Source organism: Hypanus sabinus, chromosome 1 (genome assembly GCF_030144855.1).
Source record: "Hypanus sabinus isolate sHypSab1 chromosome 1, sHypSab1.hap1, whole genome shotgun sequence".
In the NCBI taxonomy this organism is placed as follows: Eukaryota; Metazoa; Chordata; class Chondrichthyes; order Myliobatiformes; family Dasyatidae; genus Hypanus; species Hypanus sabinus.
Genome location: NC_082706.1, coordinates 204,687,344 through 204,706,743, shown reverse-complemented (window position 1 = coordinate 204,706,743; position 19,400 = coordinate 204,687,344). Strand labels below are relative to the sequence as shown.

General features: G+C 43.3%; 1 protein-coding gene across 7 annotated transcripts in view; it reads left to right on the top strand.

The window, feature by feature from the left end:
* sugct (succinyl-CoA:glutarate-CoA transferase) overlaps positions 1-19,400 on the top strand; it is a 515,386-nt gene that overhangs the window by 162,601 nt on the left and 333,385 nt on the right. For 6 of the 7 annotated variants that reach the window (XR_009514784.1, XM_059984527.1, XM_059984503.1 and 3 more), the window contains one exon: positions 14,359-14,502. The exons of the other annotated variant lie outside the window; for it this stretch is intronic. Coding sequence is in view for 5 of the 6 variants with exons in the window: in XM_059984527.1 (XP_059840510.1) it covers positions 14,359-14,502 (144 nt within the window). In the remaining variant the exon portion in view is untranslated. The remainder of the gene's footprint in view (positions 1-14,358; positions 14,503-19,400) is intronic. 7 annotated transcript variants of the gene reach the window in all.

The window sequence follows — 19,400 nt, the reverse complement described above, 5'->3', positions numbered from 1 at the left end:
CTTGATCATAGCATCATCGAGGCTGTCTGGATTTATTTGGAGAGACAGAAGCAAGTAAGACAGCCAAAGTCTGCAGAAAAACTGTGGCAAGTTCTTCAAGATGCTTGGAACAACCTACCAGCCAATTTTCTTTTAAAATTCCACGTCAGTGTACTTAAGAGAATTGATGTAGTTTTAAAAGCAAAGGGTGGTCTCACGAAATACTGTTTTGATTTAGGAGTTTTACTGTTCACTGCTCTTTATAGTAAGTCTTATGCTATTTAGAAACTTTACTTTAGAGAATATTTTTACATGTGTCTACATGTTTTCCAAAGTACTGTATATCATGAAATTTGATGTTTTGAAGCTGCAGTAAATTGCAATACATAATGAAACACATTATATATACTAGTGCAAAGAAAGAGGAAGAAACAGTGAGGTAGTGTCCATAGACACTTGGCCCTTTCAGAAATCTGATGGCAGAGAGGAAGAAGTTGTTTCTGAAACATTGTGTCTTCAGGCTCCTGTATCTCTATGATGGTATTAATTAGCAAAGGACATGCCCTGAGTGATGAGTGTCCTGAATGATGGATGCCCTGTTTTTGAGACAGAGCCTTTTGACATTGTCCTCAATGCTGGGGAGGCTAGTGCTATGATGAATGAACTAAGTTTACAACTTTCTGCAGCTTTTTCTGTTCCTTTGTAGTGCCTCTCCATATCAAACAGTGATGCATCCAGTTAGAATGCCATGGTACATCTGTAAAAATTTGTGAGTGTCTTTGGTAACATACCAATTCTCCTCATACTTGGAATGAAATATAGTTGCTGTCGTGCCTTCTTAATTGCATCAGTATGTTCGGCCCAGGATAGATCTTCAGAGATGTTGGCACACAGAACTTGAAACTGCTCACCTTGGGGTTCCGGTGACATCATCGTCCAGAATGGCAGCTTAAGTCACTAGCTCCTCCAGAAAAACACATATTTTGCCCCGTTAATCCATCAAATATAAGATCTTTCAAAAATATCTGAATTGATAAGGGGGCAAGAATGGGGAAAAAGAATGGTTAAAAAAAGCATCACTGCGGAGCCTGTGGACGAAAGGGGTGCAGCGAGCAGCTCCCCTACCCGAACGTGTGGCAGTGAGGCTGACAATGGGCTTCGTTCAGCCAAAGCGGCAAATATGGTAAACATTCTGGAATGGATACGGGGATTCCAAAAAGACATAAAGCAGCAACTAAATGATATCAAGTCAGAGCTCACCAACGTCAATCAAAAAATAACAGTGGCAGAGACACGAATTGAGAAGGTGGAAGATCGCGTGCAAAACATGGAACGGGTACTAAGTAAGATGGTAAAAATATTAAATCAACAAGAAAGTAAACTGCTTAACCAGGAGGGAAGATTACGGCGTAAAAATATCAGGATATACAATGTTCCGGAAGGAGTGGATGGTTTGTCTATGATGGAGTTTGTACGAAAGTTGCTGTGGGACCCACTAGAAATTCCTTCGACTATGGAGCTTGAAAATGAGAGGGTGCATCATGCACTCTGGCCTCCTGGAGACAGAGAAGATACGCCACGCTCAATAGTAATTAGATTCCTTTGATACAATACAAAGGCGCAGATTCTATGAAGGGCCTGAGGAAAGAAGAGGATGTTTTTGGATGGTAAATCAATATATATATTTAGATCAAGATTACCCTCCGGCGATCCTGCAGAAATGTAAAGAATACTCTAAAGTAAAGCGAATATTAAAGCAAGGAAAGATTAGATTCTAAACTCCGTACCCTGCTAAACTGTGAGTGTTTTACGAAGATGGGATGTAACTATATCAGACAGTGGAAGCGGTGACTAAAGACGTGAAGACCAGAGGGTTGCCTGTCAGCGGGATCAAACCGAGGGAAATCCAGGCTGAGCAGTTATCCCGCTCTGCTTGGGAAATAGTGAGAGAATCGAGAAAGCAGGGGACAGGAGGAGGGCGAAAGAAGTATATCAGGAAGAGACTGTGAGTTTTCCAAAGACAGTCCTCACCCCCTCCAGAAGAGCCATAAGGTTTGGCTAACTTTAAAAGTGTTGATAAGCTAAACAGAAGCAAAAATAGATGGTGCTATACCTATTTGAAGAAATACTTCTTATAATGTGGATTTTATGTTACTCAATTATTCCTTTTTATTCATTCATTCACTCCTTTTCTCCACCTAAATGAGAATATATATGTATATGGGAGGAATACACAGGAAAATCTTTTCTGTGTAATGGACATAGATTTATTCACTTACTTTTATGAATACTGCAATGGGGGCCCTCAACTCACAGGTAGGAGAAGCTATCCCCCACATCTAGACATTTCCTCTACCTCAACTCAGGGTCATCTACTAGAGATCTCAGCCTTAGAATCACACCTTGGTTGCCTTTTTCTTGGTTTTGATCAAGAGTACCCTCCGGCGATCCTGGTTCATGGTTTGTGTTTCTTGGTTCTTATTTGTTCAGGGATTAGATCGATTAAGTTTTATTCTGCTAATTTCAATGATATATTGACCGGTAAATACACATGGCTAAGGACAAAGCAAAATTCATTTCTTATAATGTCAATGGGCTGTTAAATCCAATCAAATGCAGTAAAATTCTATCCAAAATGAATAAAGAACAAGCGCATGTAGTATATTTACAGGAAACTCACTTAAGTGGTAATGAGCATGGAAAAGTAGTTTGTCTTTCTCCTCATATAAATCAGGACATGGGAGAGGAGTTGCTACTCCTATCTCAAGCAAGCTAAATTTTGAAAAAGTATTCGAAATGGGAGATAAGGAGGGAAGATATATTCTGGTAAGGGGGAATATAGACGGAAATTCAGTTACTTTATTGAATATGTACGCACACCCGGAAGTGATATTAGTTTCCTTCAGAAAATTACTAATATTATGGTAATGGAAACAGAGGGTCTCCTGAAATGTGGGGGAGACCTAAATTTACAAATATAACCAAAGTTAGACTCTTCCAATAGAAAAACCTATGAAACAAAGTCCTTACATAAGGAAGTTACTGTAGTGGTGTGCTACACGCAGCGCTGAAATAATGACAGGGAGTCAATAAACTGCAGTTAAAGAATATTTTATTTGAACTTCACGGCTTCGCTTTAAAGCCTCCCTGATCCTGCCTTCCCAGGGCGCGGATGCTGTAGGAGGCACGTATTCACAGTCCCGCACGAGCTTTTCCCTTTGTTAGTGAAGCAGACCTGGCGCCCTTTTGAGACTGGATCTTTATGCCGGCGTGCTGGCTATTTGTGAGCCGGTTCGAGTGCGCTAGGAAGTGGGTCGCCACATAACCCCACCCCCCCCCCCCAGAACCGGCGATACACCCCCCAATGTCCACAGTCTGGGCTGGACCCCGTTTGGGAGGTCTGCCCCTGCGCCACGGTGCCGGGAACTCGACCGGTTGCGCCACGTCCACATAGGCCGGTTTGAGTGAGTCCACTGTGAAAACCTCCTCTCTCCCCCCAACGTCCAGCACGAACGTGGACCCGTTATTCCTGATCACCATAAACGGCCCCTCGTAGGGCCGTTGCAGCGGTGGCCAATGCCCGCCCCTTCGTACAAACCCAAACTTACAGTTCTGCAGGTCTTTGGGTACGCAGGTTGGGATCTGCCCATGCTGCGAAGTGGGTATGGGGGCCAGGTTACCGAGCCTCTCGCGTACTCTGCCCAGGACTGCTGCGGGTTCTTCATCGTGCCCCCTTGGGGCTAGTATGAACTCCCCGGGGACAACCAGGGGTGCGCCGTACACCAACTTGGCCGACGAGGTTTGCAGATTGTCTTTGGGCGCCGTGCGGATGCCGAGTAGGACCCAGGGAAGCTCATCCAACCAGTTAGCTCCTCTCAGGCGAGCCATGAGAGCTGACTTTAGGTGACGGTAGAAACGCTCCACCAGGCCGTTTGATTGTGAGTGGTAAGCAGTTGTGTGGTGCAGCTGTGTCCCCAAAAGGCTGGCTACAGGCTGGAGGTGAACTGGGCGCCTCTGTCGGAGGTAATGTGGGCTGGTACACCAAAGTGGGACACCCAGGTGGTGATCAGTGCCTGGGCGCAAGATTTGGAGGTGGTGTCGGTGAGCGGGATCACCTCTGGCCATTTGGTGAACCAGTCCACGATAGTGAGGAGGTGCCTAGCTCCGTGCGACACTGGCAGGGGGCCCACAATATCCACATGAATGTGGTCGAAACGCCGGTGGGTGGGGTGGAACTGCTGCGGCAGGGCTTTGGTGTGCTGCTACACCTTGGCTGTCTGGCAGTGCATGCACGTTTTGGCCCATTCACTGACCTGCTTGTGGAGACCGTGCCAAACAAACCTGCTGGAGACCATCTGGATGGTTGTCCTGGTGGAGGGGTGCGCTAAGTTATGAATGGAGTCGAAAACATGGCGCCGCCAGTTTGCCGGGACAACGGGACGGGGTTGGCTGGTGGTGACGTCACAGAGTAGGGTCCTCTCACCTGGGCCTACTGGGAGGTCCTGGAGCTGCAAACTGGAGACTGCGGTTCTGTAACTAGGGATCTCCTCGTCTGCCTGCTGCGCCTCTGCCAGCGCCGCAAAGTCTACCCCTTGGGAAAGGGCATGAATGTTAGGGCGAGTGAGCGTGTCCGCCAAGACATTGTCCTTACCCGAGACGTACCGGACATCTGTCGTGTAGTCAGAGATGTAGGACAGATGGCGCTGCTGGCGGGACGACCAGGGGTCGGACACCTTCATGAACGTAAAGGTAAGCGGTTTGTGGTCTGTGAACGCGGTGAAGGGCCTACCTTCCAAGAAGTATCTGAAATGCCGGATTGCCAGGTATAGTGCCAACAGTTTCCAGTTGAAAGCACTGTATTTGAGCTTGGGCGGTCGCAGGTGTTTGCTGAAAAACGCCAGGGGTTGCCAACGATGAGTTGCTCCAGTACCCCACCGACTGCCGTGTTAGATGCGTCCACTGTGAGGGCGGTAGGGATGTCCATTCTGGGGTGCACTAGCATCGCGGCGTTTGCCAAAGCTTCTTTCATTTTAATGAAAGGGGGGCGGACTCCTCGTCCCAGGTAACATCCTTGCCCGGACCCGACATCAGGGCGAACAGGGGGCGCATGATTCGGGCAGCTGAAGGGAGGAAGCGGTGGTAGAAATTTACCATACCCACGAATTCCTGAAGGCCTTTGATTGTGGTGGGTCGGGGAAAATGGCGGACTGTGTCTACTTTAGCGGGCAGAGGGGTTGCCCCGTCTTTTGTAATCCTGTGGCCCAGGAAGTCGATGGTGTCGAGCCTGAACTGGCATTTGGCTGGGTTGATTGTCAGGCCGTATTCACTCAGTCGGGCGTAGAGTTGACGGAGTTGGGACAGATGCTCCTGACGACTGCTGCTTGCTATGAGGATGTCGTCCAAATAGATGAAAGTGAAGTCCAGGTCGCGTCCCACCGCGTCCATTAACCGCTGGAACGTCTGTGCGGCATTCTTCAGGCCGAACGGCATGCGGAGGAATTCGAAAAGGCCGAACGGGGTGATGAGTGCTGTTTTGGCGATGTCGTCCAGATTCATCGGGATTTGATGGTATCCCCGGTCGAGGTCTACCTTGGAGAAGATCCGTGCGCTGTGCAGGTTTGCTGCAAAATCCTGAATGTGCAGTACAGGTTAGCGGTCTGGTGTTGTAGCCTCGTTCAGCCTGCGGTAGTCACCGCATGGTCTCCAGCCCCCTGTTGCTTTGGGCACCATGTGCAGGGGGGGAGGCCCATGGGCTGTCGGAACTCCGTATGATCCCCAATTCCTCCATCCTCTTGAACTCCTCCTTCGCCAGGCGGAGCTTGTCCAGGGGAAGCCTTCGAGCACGGGTATGGAGGGGTGGTCCCTGGGTCGGGATGTGGTGCTGTACGCCATGTCGGGGCATGGCTGCCGTGAACTGCAGTGCCAGAATCGATGGGAAATCAGTCAGGACCCTGGTGAAGTCGTTGTCGGACAGCGTGATGGAGTCGAGGCTGGCAACTGGGCTGCACCCAGGGAGAACGTCTGAAAGGTCTCAGCGTGGACCAGTCTCTTCCTGGGCAGGTCGACCAGTAGGCTGTGAGCCCGCAAAAAATCCGCACCCAGAAGCAGTTGGGCTACGGCGGCCAGTGTGAACTCCCACGTGAACCGGCTGGAGCTGAACAGTAGTTGCACCGTACGGGTCCCATAGGTCCTTACTGTGCTGCCGTTCACGGCCCTCAGGGGAGGACCCGGTGCCCTGTTGCGGGTGTTGTAACTCGTCGGAGATAAGACACTGATCTCGGCACCGGTGTTGACCAAAAAACGGCATCTCGACCGCTTGTCCCACACATTCAGGAGGCTATCCCGATGGCCAGCCACCGTAGCCATCAGTGGCGGCTGGCCCTGGCGTTTCTCGGGAACTTGCAGGGCGGGCTACAGCGGCGGGCTTCTGCGCCCCACCGCTGGTGGTAAAAGCACCATTGTTCGTTGGGCTCCCCACCCCTGCCTCTGGGGTTAGCGGGCTCTGTGGCCGGGCCGGGTCTGGTTTGCTGCTGGGAGCGTGGCCTGGTGATCTGTGCAACGGACACCCCACTCACCTTCTTGGCTTTCCACAGCAAGTCCGCCTGGGCTGCCACCTTCCGGGGGTCGCTGAAATCTGCGTCAGACAGCAGCAGGCGTATGTCCTCAGGCATCTGCTCCAGGAATGCCTGCTCAAACATGAGGGAGGGCTTGTGTCCTCCGGCCAGAGACAACATCTCATTCATTAAAGCCTATGGAGGTCTGTCCCCCAAACCATCCAGGTGCAGTAAACGGGCAGCCCGCTCGCACCATGAGAGTCCGAAAGTCCTTATGAGCAGGGCTTTGAATTCCATGTACTTGCATCCGCTGGGGGAGACTGTACGAAATCCTCAACCTGGGCCACTGTGTCCTGGTCGAGGGAGCTCACCACGTAGTAGTAACGTGCGTCCTCTGAGGTTATCTGCCAAACGTGGAATTGGGCTTCTGCTTGCTGGAACCATAGGTGAAGTCGCAGCGTCCAGAAGCTTGGTAGTTTCAATGAAACTGCATGAACAGATGCGGCGTTGTTCATCTCCAGTCCAAAAATCGTTTGGACCGTCGGGGTCACCAATTGTAGCGGTGTGCTACACGCGGCGCTGAAATAACGACATGGAGTCGGTAAACTGCAGTTAAAGAAGATTTTATTCGAACTTCGTGGCTTCGCTTTAAAGCCTCCCTGATCCCGCCCTCCCCGGGCGCGGATGCTGTAGGAGGCACGTACTCACAGTCCCGCGCGGGCTTTTCCCTTTGTTAGTGAAGTAGACCTGGTGCCCTTTTGGGACTGGATCTTTATGCCAGCGCGCTGGCTATTTGTGAGCCGGTTCAAGTGCGCTAGGAAGTGGGTCGCCACATTACTACAGGTTTTGAGAATGTTGGTCTAATTGATATATGGAAGGACCTTTTCCTCAACAGAAGGGATTACACTCAATATTATGCCCCCTATTCTGTATATACTGTACAAGAATAGACTATTTCATAACATTTGGAAAAGACAAAGACAAAATAAACATCTGTGGAATTGGGACAATAGATGTAAGTGACCATGCACCTATATACTTATCTGTTGATTTTGAGCTAAAACCAAGAATACTATTTGGAAACTAAATTCAAGTCTACTCAATGATCCCTACTTTTAGGAACAAATTAAAAAAGAAATTGGTCTTTACTTAGAATTCAATGATAATGGAGAGGTTTCACCTCCCATATTATGGGATACTCTGAAGGCTGTTTTAAGAGGGAAAATTATAGTGATATCTTCATATAAGAAAAAATAAGGAATAGAATACTAGAGGAATTACAAAATAGGCTGAAGGAACTAGAAAAAAAACTCAAATTGAACTTGGCACAGGGTACATGAGAAAAATATTAGGAATTAAATTAATAGTTTGTCTACGCAAGAAATCAGGAAAAATTTAATGTTCCTGAAAACAGAGACATTATGAAAATGGATCTAAGTCTATGAAAATACTGGTGTGGAAACTGAAAAAAAATAGAAAATACAATTCATAGAATTAGGGATCCAAGAACAAAAATGATAAAAAAATAAGCTAATTCAAGAAGGTTTTGAAGTGTTTTACAAAACTCTATATTCCAAAGTTCCAGGCGAAAGCATAACCCAAATTGACACCTTCCTGAATTCTCTAGAGTTACCCACTTTAAGCGAAGAACAAAATAGACATAACTGAAGTTGAACTAAAAACTGCAATTAGTAGGCTTAAAATAAGCTGGTCATTAGGATCAAATGGGTATATGGCAGAGTGGTACAAAGAATTTAAAAATGAGCTAGTCCCTGTCTTACTCCCCACATTGAACTGAGCTCTAAAAAAGACACAAATGCCACCCAGCTGGTAGGAAGCTATACCGATAGAAGGCAAGGATAAAATGGAATGTGGCTCATTTAGACCAATATTCATTCTTAATGTAGATTATAGATTATTTACCTCCATCATGGCCAAACGATTAGAAGAGTTTCTACCCATACTGATACATAACGATCAGACAGGTTTTATACAGCAATGCCAAACACAAGACAATATACGAAGAACATTTCACATTATGGATCATATACAAAAAAATAAAATTGAAGCAATAATGATAAGCTTAGACGCTGAAAAGGCATTTGATTCAGTTAATTAGAGTTTTCTTTACAGAGTTTTACATAGATTTGGTTTCCATGACACAATTATTAAAACCATACAGGCACTATATGACAACCCTACTGCTAGGATTAAAATCAATGGATATTTATCAAATAGTTTTACCCTAGAAAGGGGCACGAGACAGGGTTGTGCATGGTCACCGTTACTCTTCACATTATACCTGGAACCATTAGCTCAATACATCAGACAAAGTGAAGATAACAGGGGAATTACTATTAAAGGGACAGAGCATAAATTGGCTTGTTACGCGGATGACATTTTGATCTATCTAGGGCAACCAAAGTACTCTTTACCTAAATTTATGCAATCCTTTGAACAATATGGTCAATTATCAGGATACAAGTTCAACATAGATAAAACCCAATTACTTTCATATAACTATAGCCCACCAAGAGAAATTGAAAGTAAGTATCCCTGGGCATGGCAGGGTCTTTCAAATATTTGGGCATCATTATGCCAAAAGATTTGGCAAATTTATCAGAATGCAATTACAGCCTATATAAAAAAATTAAGCAAGATATAACAAGGTGGAACCTAATTCCTTTTTTCAGTCTCAGTTCAAGGATTGAATCTATTAAAATGAATATACTTCCCAGTCTATTATATCTCTTTCAGACCCTACCAATAGAGATTAATCAAAATCAATTCAATGAATGGAACAAAATGTTACCAAGATAAATTTGGCAAGGTAAAAGGCTAGTGTTCGTCTCAAAACTTTGCAATTAGCCATGGAAAAGGGGGGATGGGGCCTAACTTCTCTCAGAGATGATTATTTTGCAGCACAGTTGAGAGCTGTGATGTGTTGGTGCAACCCATCATACGATGCTCAGTGGAAAAACATTGAGGAGGGGATACTTCTCATTCCCATACAGGCAATTTTGGCTGATAACAACCTACAAAGGTACATAAATACTATTGATAACCCATGGGTGAAATGGACTCTTAAAATATGGAAATCTATTATAAAAGAATATAAACTAGAGGGAGATATTGCAATTCTCAAATGGTGTGCATATGACTCGGATTTAACGCCAAATAAACTGGATGCTAGATTTAAGGACTGGACAACTAAAGGAATATCAGTTCTTTGCAATATAATGAAAGAAGGAACACTGTTCAATTTTGAAATGCTTAAAGAGAGACACTTATTAGAAAAACAAGACTTTTATCGGTATTTACAGATGCAACAATATGTTAATAGGATGGTTAAAAATGTAACCAAGGCAAGAACATGCTTGATAAAGCTATTTAGAAAAGCATATAACTCAGATAACGGTAGTAGACTCATTTCAAGTGTGTATAAGGGTTTGTCAAATCTTAAAACATATTTGACTTCATACATTGAAACAAAATGGGAGGAGGAAGGAGGGATAATTATATCTGAGGAAGAATGGACAATAATATGGAGGTATCAATGGAAGTGTACTAGTTCACAGAAATGGAGGGAGTTCAGATGGAAAAACTTGATAAGATATTTTATTACATCCTGTCAGAAATCCCATTATGATAGTAACCTCCCTGTTTGCTGGAGAAATTGTGGAAATGAAAATGCAAACCATTATCATATTTTCTGGGAATGCCCTGCTATCAAAGACTATTGGAGGGGGATACACAATGCCCTACAAAACATCTTTAAGTGTGAACTACCCTTAGAAAGTAAGACCATATATTTTGGGTATATACCTCAAGAATGGTTGAAAAGAGATAGATATTTAATGAATATACTGCTGGTGGCTGGTGACTTTTACTAGGAAATGGTTATCACAGGAGAGCCCAACAAATGCATGGATGCAAATTACAATGGACATTTACAAAATGGAGAAGATAACGGCATCTGTTAATCATAAGTTGGAACAATTTGATTCCTACTGGGACAAATGGTTTAACTACTTAACACCTCATAGGCCTGATTTTATTCTCACAAATGAATGAATATGTTGTAAAAAAATCACTCCCTACTTGTACATAGTTTTCTCCTTTCGCTTGTTCTTTCTTTCCTCTCCTTTCTATAAGTGTGTACCTCAGATAAATATTATGTGGAGATTTGTGGCATATATGACAATATGATATGTATGTACAATATCTGAAATACATCATAGAAATGCTTGTTTGATGATAAACTTCAATAAAAAAATAAATTACAAAAAATAGAAACTGCTCACCTTTTCCACTACTGATCCCTCAATGAGGACTGGTGTATGTTCCCTTGACTTTCCCTCCACAATCAATTCCTTGGTCTTACGGACGTTGTGTGCAAGGCTGTTGCTGCGACACCACTCAACCAGCTTTTCAGTCTTACTCCTGTATGCCTCCTTGTCACCATCTGAAATTCTGATAACAATAGTTGTGTCATTAGCAGATTTAAAATGGCGCTTGAGCCATGCTGAGCCACACAGTTGTGGGTAGAGAGATAGTAGAGCAGTGGGTTTAGCACGCATCCTTGCCATGTTCCAGTGTTGATGGTCAGCAAGGAGGAGATGTTATTTTCAACCTGCACAGACTGTGGTGTTCCGATGAAGAAGTAAGGATCCAGTCGCAGAGGGCTTGATGGCGTGATCTGGTATTTCCTCCGTCAGCCAGGTCTCCACAAAGCACAAAATGTTACATTCCTTTGTTTCCTGCTGGTAGAAGTTTCTGTCTGTAAGTTCGCACAGTTTATTGTCTGAGGACTGAACGATAGCCAGGAGTATGCCTGGGAGCGGTGGCCGATTAGCACGCCACCTCAACAGGATGCCAGCCCTTCTCCCTCCCCTCAAACACTGCTTCCTAGGGAGCGGTGGTGTAGCAGGTGACTCTCCCATTGATTGTGCAAGCAGGGTATCCCATTGTAGAAAAGGCAGCATGTAGTGGGTAAATGGCATCTTCCTGATGTTCATTAGAGTCAGTCTATCGTATCTGATGTGACTATAAGCTACTTGAACAAGAACTGCGAAGGAAATCGCAGAAATCAGAAGTATACTGTAAAGTTGGAACGGAGCTTGCCCATGGTATGCGGCACCATTCCCAGCATCTGCAGATTTTCTCTTGTTTGAGGCTGTAGCGCTCTGTCCAATATTGCTGCTGTGAGCCATCTATCCACAAAGCAGAGTACACAGCAGTCCCTGATATCCCTCTCGTACAGCAGTCTTGCTCTATAATTATATTTTCCAGACTGTAAAGTCACCAGCAGGATAGTCAGGAATGAAAGTCTAAGACTCTTGATTAGTAAGGTCATTAAAAATTATGGGAAGAAGGCAAGGGAATGGGGTTGAGAGGGATAATATATCACCCATGATTGAATGGCAGAGCAGATTCAATGTCCAAATGGCCTATATCTACTCTGGTGTCTTAAGACCTTGCCCTTTTTGTCACTTCAGTACAACTGCTGATAGTTTGCCTCACTATTCCTTGGTTTAGGATAGAAACAAAACCTACAGCACAATACAGGCCATTCGGCCCACAAAGTTGTGCCGAACATGTCGTAACCTTAGAAATTACGAGGATTACCCATAGCCCTCTATTTTTCTAAGTTCCATGTACCTATCCAAAAGTCTCTTAAAAGAACCTATCGTATTTGCCTCCACCGCTGTTGCCGGCAGCCCATTCCACGCACTCACCACTTTCTGCGTAAAAAAACCTACCCCTGACATCTCCTCTGTGCCTACTCCCCAGCACCTTAAACCTGTGTCCTCTTGTGGCAACTATTTCAGCCCTAGGAAAAAGCCTCTGACTATCCCCATGATCAGTGCCTCTCATCAGCTTATACACCTCTATCAGGTCACCTCATCCTCCGTCGCTTCAAGGAGAAAAGGCTGAGTTCACTCAACCGTCTTTTAATGAGATAATGGACCATTTTCTGTTTCAATGAAATAGCTATCTTGACTGTAGAAAAAAATGTACGAGGTGTATAAATTGAGGCAACAAAAAATATTGAAGCCTCTAACAGTGCCTGACAATAGTTTAGGTGTATATCAGATTTCAGACCAGTAGTCAGGAGGTGTTTCACTGAGCCAATGATCAATCCTAGAACGGAATCCAGGTGTAATTGGTTGCAAACCATAGTTTAAGTTATTTTACTGAAAGTTATATACTAAAACCTCTCATAGATTGCTGACCAAGAATGAGCCAATGTCTTTGTTGAAACCTGTGCATATACTTTCACTTTCTATTTCATCACTGAGGCTGCCTGACAGCTGTGTCTTTTTTCATTTTAATCTTTTACAATAGCACAGAAAAAGATCATAAGAGATGAATTATATGTTTCAGCCCATTGAGTCTTCTCTGCCATTCAATCATGGCTGATTAATTATCCCTTTCAACTCCATTCCCCTGTCTTCTCCCTGTAACCTTTGATTAATCAAGAACCTATCAACCTCCACTTTAAATATACCCAATGACTTGGCTTCCAAAACTGTCTGTGGCAGTGAATTCCATAGATTCACCACCATCTGGGTAAAAAGATCCATCTCAAATTGTTCTAAAGGGCTGTCCTATTCTGAAGCTGTGCCCTTGGGTCCTGGACTCCCCCACTATATGAAATATCCTCTCCACATTAGCGAGCACTTCCCAAGTCCCATGTAATCTAACTTACCATGTGAAAATTTATCAAAGCCCTGCCTGAAGTCCATATAGACTGGGTTTATGATCCTGTCCTCATTGGCTTCCTTGGTTATTTATTGAAAAAAATTACTCAATTACATTCATGAGATACAATATCCTGTGCACAAACTTGTAATGGTGATGTGTATCTCAGCCATGGTTCTTGCACTTTTTTCCTAGCTTCCCACAGTGCTCTTGGATAAAATCAGCCCCCAGAGATTTGGAAATTTAAAGTAAATTAATTATCAAAGTTCATACATGTTGAGGTTAATTTACTTGTGGGCATTCACAGTGGAGATGTAAATACATTAATTCTTTTGTTCACGGAATGATACCTGTGAACCTCCCCTGGACTCTCTCCAATGCCAGCACATATCTTCTTAGATAATGGGCCCAAAACTGCTCATGTTATTCCAAGTGTAGCCTGACCAAAGCCTTATCTAAAAGAGAAGTTATTAAATTGAAATCAATATTAGTGTATATGTAATCCTAATCAATATTAAGGCAGACAGGGTAAATGCAAGCAAGCTTTTTCCATGGAGGTTGGGTGAGGCTAGAACTAGAGGTCATAGGCTAAGTGTAGAATGTGAAATATTTGAAAGGAGGGGCTGAGGCTCTTCATTCATAGGAGGTGCGAGAGTGGAAGTGGTGGCTGTGGGCTTCATTGTAACACTTAAGAAGCTTGGAAAGATACATGGATTTTATAGGCTGTGGTCTAGGTGGGTTGATGGGACTAGGTAAAATAATGGTTTGGCATGGATTAGATGGGCTGAAGGACCTGTTTCTGAGCAGCAGTGTTGAATACAGTTCCCATGTGATTATATGTGTCCTCTTCTAAACATTCTTGATATGTTGATTCAAAGGGGATTGTTTGAGGAATGTTTCGCTTCAGTGTATTGAGCAGTACTCCAAGAGGACACTAATCAGATATAAAACATCAGAAAGGTGAGCAAATGCAAACAAACCCCTAGAACCACAACATATTCCTTCACATCTGTTTGGGCCATGATTTCAAACAAGCTTTAGGATTTACACTGTCTCAATGACATAAGCACTTGTCTTAAATCTGTAAGAGATTTTCAATTTGTTTTTGCTTTCTCATTAGGATGGCAACCCAGTTAGACCTGGAGTGGCCATGACAGACCTAGCTACAGGTTTATACAGTCATGGAGCCATAATGGCAGGGCTGCTACAGCGACAGAAGACTGGAAGAGGTCTACATATTGACTGCAATTTGCTTTCATCCCAGGTATGTCAATCAATTAAATATTTTCTGTACAAAACTTATGCAAAATGTTGACTGCTCATATACTTAACATTACGGCAAGGACATTGGGAAGCCATATGTTGCAGAATAGCTTTGGTTTAGCTGATGCAGTAACTTCTTCAGTTTGAACTTCCTTCACATAGAATAGTGGTGAAACCAATTGTTGAGAAAAGTCTCGCGACATTAAAGGAAAAAGTCCAACAAGGCTTTACTGGATTCCTTAGCAAGCAAGGTACAGGCAAAGTCAAAATACAAAAAAGGAATCAGCTAGAGTTTCAGAAACGAGAGATTCCTACATACAAAGGCAAAACTTCAATAACAAAAGATGATTCCAAGATGGAACAAAAACAACACAAGGGACATGGAATTTATATCGGGCTACAAACAAGTGACAGGTGATAACAATGAAGTAATAATTACCTAACAGGTGGGTGAGCAGGAAGGGGTTGACACTGTCATCACAGCCTCCTTTTTGTGGCCAGATTGAGGTGTGACACGTCCAGTAGAATAATATCATTTTGTGTGAACGGCCAACGCAGATTGAGGATTGTGTTGGGGGCAGCTTGCAAGTATTGCCACACTTCCAGCGCCAGTGTAGCCATCCTAACCATATATCTTTGGAATGTGGGAGGAAACCAGAGTATCCGGAAGAATCCCACATGGCCATAACAAACTGCTTACAATCCCTCAGTGGCAGGAATTGAACCTTGATCACTGATTGTTGGCACTGTAAAGCGATTATGCCAACTGCTATACTATCTTGCCTCTCCTTGGATGCTCATACATCCTGTATTTGTGTCTTTGCTAACATGAAATAATTTTTCACTGCAGCTTATTGTAAAGTTTCTGCCATTACTTTTTGCATTTTAACCAGTAACTGATATTGATGTATGCTATAGGTAAAAAGCCTGTTGGCTATTGAATACTGAAAGCCTTGATAGAGTGGGCATGGAGAGGATATTTTCTATACTGCGGAATCTAGCACCAGAGGCTCAGAAGAGAAGGACGTCCCTTTACAACACAGATGAGGAAAAATTTCTCAGAGGGTGGTGAATCTGTTGTATTAATTGTCACCAATGGCTGTGGAGGCCAAATCATTGGATTATTTAATCTGAGGTACTTGCTTTGTGGGAGGTCAAAGGTTACAGAGAAAAGTTACAGAAAAAAGAAGAGGGACAACAAGAGGAATTAAGTTTAGGAGTAAAGAGGTCCTTCTGCAGCTGTAGAGGGCCCTGGTGAGACCCCACCTGGAGTATTGTGTGCAAATTTGAGGAAGGACATTCTTCTTATCGAGGGAGTACAGCGTAGGTTCACAAGGTTAATTCCCGGAATGGCGGGACTGTCATATGTTGAAAGATTGGAGCGACTGGGCTTGTATACACTGGAATTTAGAAGGATGAGAGGGGATCTGATTGAAACATATAAGATTATTAAGGGATTGGACACGCTGGAGGCAGGAAGCAAGTTTCCGCTGATGGGTGAGTCCAGAACTAGAGGCCACAGTTTAAGAATAAAGAGTAGGCCATTTAGAACAGAGATATGGAAAAACTTTTTCACCCAGAGAGTGGTGGATATGTGGAATGCTCTGCCCCAGAAGGCAGTGGAGGCCAAGTCTCTGGTTGCATTCAAGAGAGAGTTAGATAGAGTTCTTATAGATAGTGGGGTCAAGGGATATAGGGAGAGGGCAGTAACGGGGTACTGATTGTGTAAGATCAGCCATGATCACAATGAATGGCAGTGCTGGCTAGAAGGGCTGAAGGGCCTACTCCTGCACCTACTGTCTATTGTCTATTGATATATTTCGGGCTGAAACCCTTCATCAGGATTGGAGAAAAAAAGATGAGGTTAGATTAAGAAGGTGGGGGGAGCGGAGGAAGAAATACAAGGTAGTAGCCGATAGGTGAATTCAAGGGAGGGGGAGGGGTGAAGTAAAGAGCTGGGAAGTTGATTGGTGAAAGAGATACAGGGCTGGAGAAGAGGGAATCTGATCGGAGAGTATCGAAGTCCATAGAGGAAAAGGGAAGTGGGAGGAGCACCAGAGGAAGGTGATGGGCAGGTAAGGAGACAAGGTGAGAGAGGGAATAACAGGGAATGGTGGCGGGTGGGTGTGCATCACTGGAAGTTTGAGATACTGCTGAGGCAACACTCAGGTTGGAGGAACAAGACCTCATCTGATGAAGGGTCTTGGCCTGAAATGTCGACTGTTTATTTTTGACCATAGATGCTGCCTGGTCTACTCAGTTCCTCCAATATTTTCTATGTGTTACTTGGATTTCCAGCATCTGCATATTTTCTCTCGTTTGTAAATGAGTGTTGAGTTTGTTGAGGAATGGAGAGGAATGAACTGTCTTGGACTGACTCTTTATTCATTTCCAGGAAGTAAGTCGGAATAAAAAGATGTGGGGAGGGGAAGGAGGATAGTTAGGTGATAGGTGAAGCTAGAAGGTGATTGGAAAGATAAAGGGTTGAAGAAGAAGGAATCTGATAGGAGAGGAGAGTGGACCACAGGAGAAAGGGAACCTGGGCAGGTGATAGGCAGGTGAGAAGAGGTCGGAGGTAAGGGGTCAGAGTGGGGAATAGGTGAAGAGGGAAGGAGAATTTGATATTCATGCCATCAGGTTGGAGGTAATGCAGATGGATTATAAGGTGCTGCTCCTCCACTTTGAGCGTGGTCTCATCATGGACCAACATGTCAGAATAGAAATAGGAATTGGAATTAAAATGTTGGGCCTCCGGGAAGTTCCGCTTTTGACAAATGGAGCAGAGGTACTCGATGAAGTGGTCTGTCAGTTTCTCCTTTCTAACCTCTCCACAGTGTTTGTAAAATATTTCTGAACCATTTCCACAGCTGTTATCATGGCAATAGATCATCTAATAATTTCTCTCACTTTTTTGAAACCTCACTGTGAGTGAGTGGCAATGAGTGGCACAGTTTCCTGCCCTTCAATGGTGATAGCCTTCCAGAAATACTTTGTAGAAATCATGATAGGTGTTATGTAAATGTAAGACTTCATTAGCCTAAGGTGTAGATTATTTTAGTTCTACTAAAATTGTTGACTACTTGGCTTGTTTGAGTTTAAGATCATAAAACATAGGAGCAGATTTAGGCCTTTCTGCCCATCGTCCTCTCTATCATTCCAACATGGCTGATTTATTATCCCTCTCAACCCCATTCTCCTTCTTTGCTCCACGTAACCTTTAAGACCTTGACTTATCAAGAACCTGTCAACTTTACTTAAAATATACCTAATAACTTGGCCTCCACAGCTGTCTGTGGCAAATAATTCTACAAGAGTTATCGCTCTCTGGTGAAAGAAATTTCTTTTCATCTCTTTTCTGAAGGGGTGTCCTTTCTGTGGCTGTGCCCTCTGAACTTAGTTCCTCCCACTATCGGAAACCTTCTCTCTATGTCCACTCTATAGGTCTTTCAATATTTGATAGTTTTCAATGAGGCCCTCACCAACCATTCTTCTAAAGTCCAGCGAGTACAGGCCTAGAGCCATCAAATGCACCTCATACATTAACTCTTTCATCCCCAGGATCATCTCTTGAACCTCCTGTGGAACTTCTCCAATGCCAGTACATCCTTTCTTAGATAAGGATCGCAAAATTACTCACATAATAATGCAAGTGTGGTCTCTGCAATGCCTTATAAAGCCTCAGCTATGAAGAAAAATTGTTTTAGTGTTGTAAGCATTCTTTAAACTTTTAACCTTAGACAGATGTGTTATTTCATGTATTAGTGCTGGACGATTTCAAGTTTTAAAAGTCAAGACCCTTGTGCTTTTTGCAGCTCAACGATGTCCTTTGAATGCTACTGGTAAACAATAAGGATGTGGGTTTCGGATATGGTTTCAATTATGTTTTTTCATTTATTTCTTCTGTAGTGGTTATCATACTTTTAGGAAGTTTTCAATATCCTTCCTGTGTTTAATTGCAACCAGCACTTCTATCACAAGTAGTCTCAGACTCTGTGGATATTGACAGTAAGTTTTGAAGTCCCTGACATTTGGAAAAGTTTCTAAGCAAACTGTCTTGTTCATTTTTTTTTTACAAATTATTGAAACATATACATTTCTTCCTCAAGGAATTTTTATTTTGTGTATTAAAATTTGGAGCTGTATTTGCCAAATTACCATTCATGGTCCCTTGTTTCAAGAAGAGTTGAAGTAAACCCAGAAACAATTTAGAGGAAGCAGAAACCCAGCAATCCCTGATGCTGCTTTAAAACTTGTTGCTATTTGTACATTTAATTTTACTTTGATTCACAGGGAAGGAAAAAATTTTAGATTCATGTAAAGTTCTCAATGGTATTTGCTTACTTTTATTGTTTGTATGATTTGTTCTTTTTTTGGACATTGGGTGTTTGATGGTCTTCTTTTAATGGGTTCTATTGTTTGTTTTTGTTTTGTGGATACCTGTCAGAGACGAACCTCAAGGTTGTATATAGTGTACGTACTAAATATTCTTTGGACTTTGATCTTTAAAACTTTAATTTCATTTTGTAACCATAAATCTGTGGTCTGTTTTTTTTTTGCAGCTTTGAACATGCTTAGATCCATCTCCACAAATTTTTTCTTTTTGACAAAAACCTAAGAAAGTTGACAATAATGGACTGGAAACATGGTTAAGTGGCTAAGGCAGTAGAGCAGTTGTGGCAGGCATTTCAAGAGATCCAATAGTTCATGTATCCCAGAAAAGAAATAGCAGATGGATTTTAATCTGGAAAAGTGCCAAGTGATCATTTTGGAAGATCGAATTTGAAGTTAGAGTACAGGGTTAAAATTAGCAGCATGGGGGAAACAAAATAAAATAAAAAAAATTATAAAATAAAATAAAATATAACTCTTGTTAAACACATTTGGGAGTATTGTGTTCAG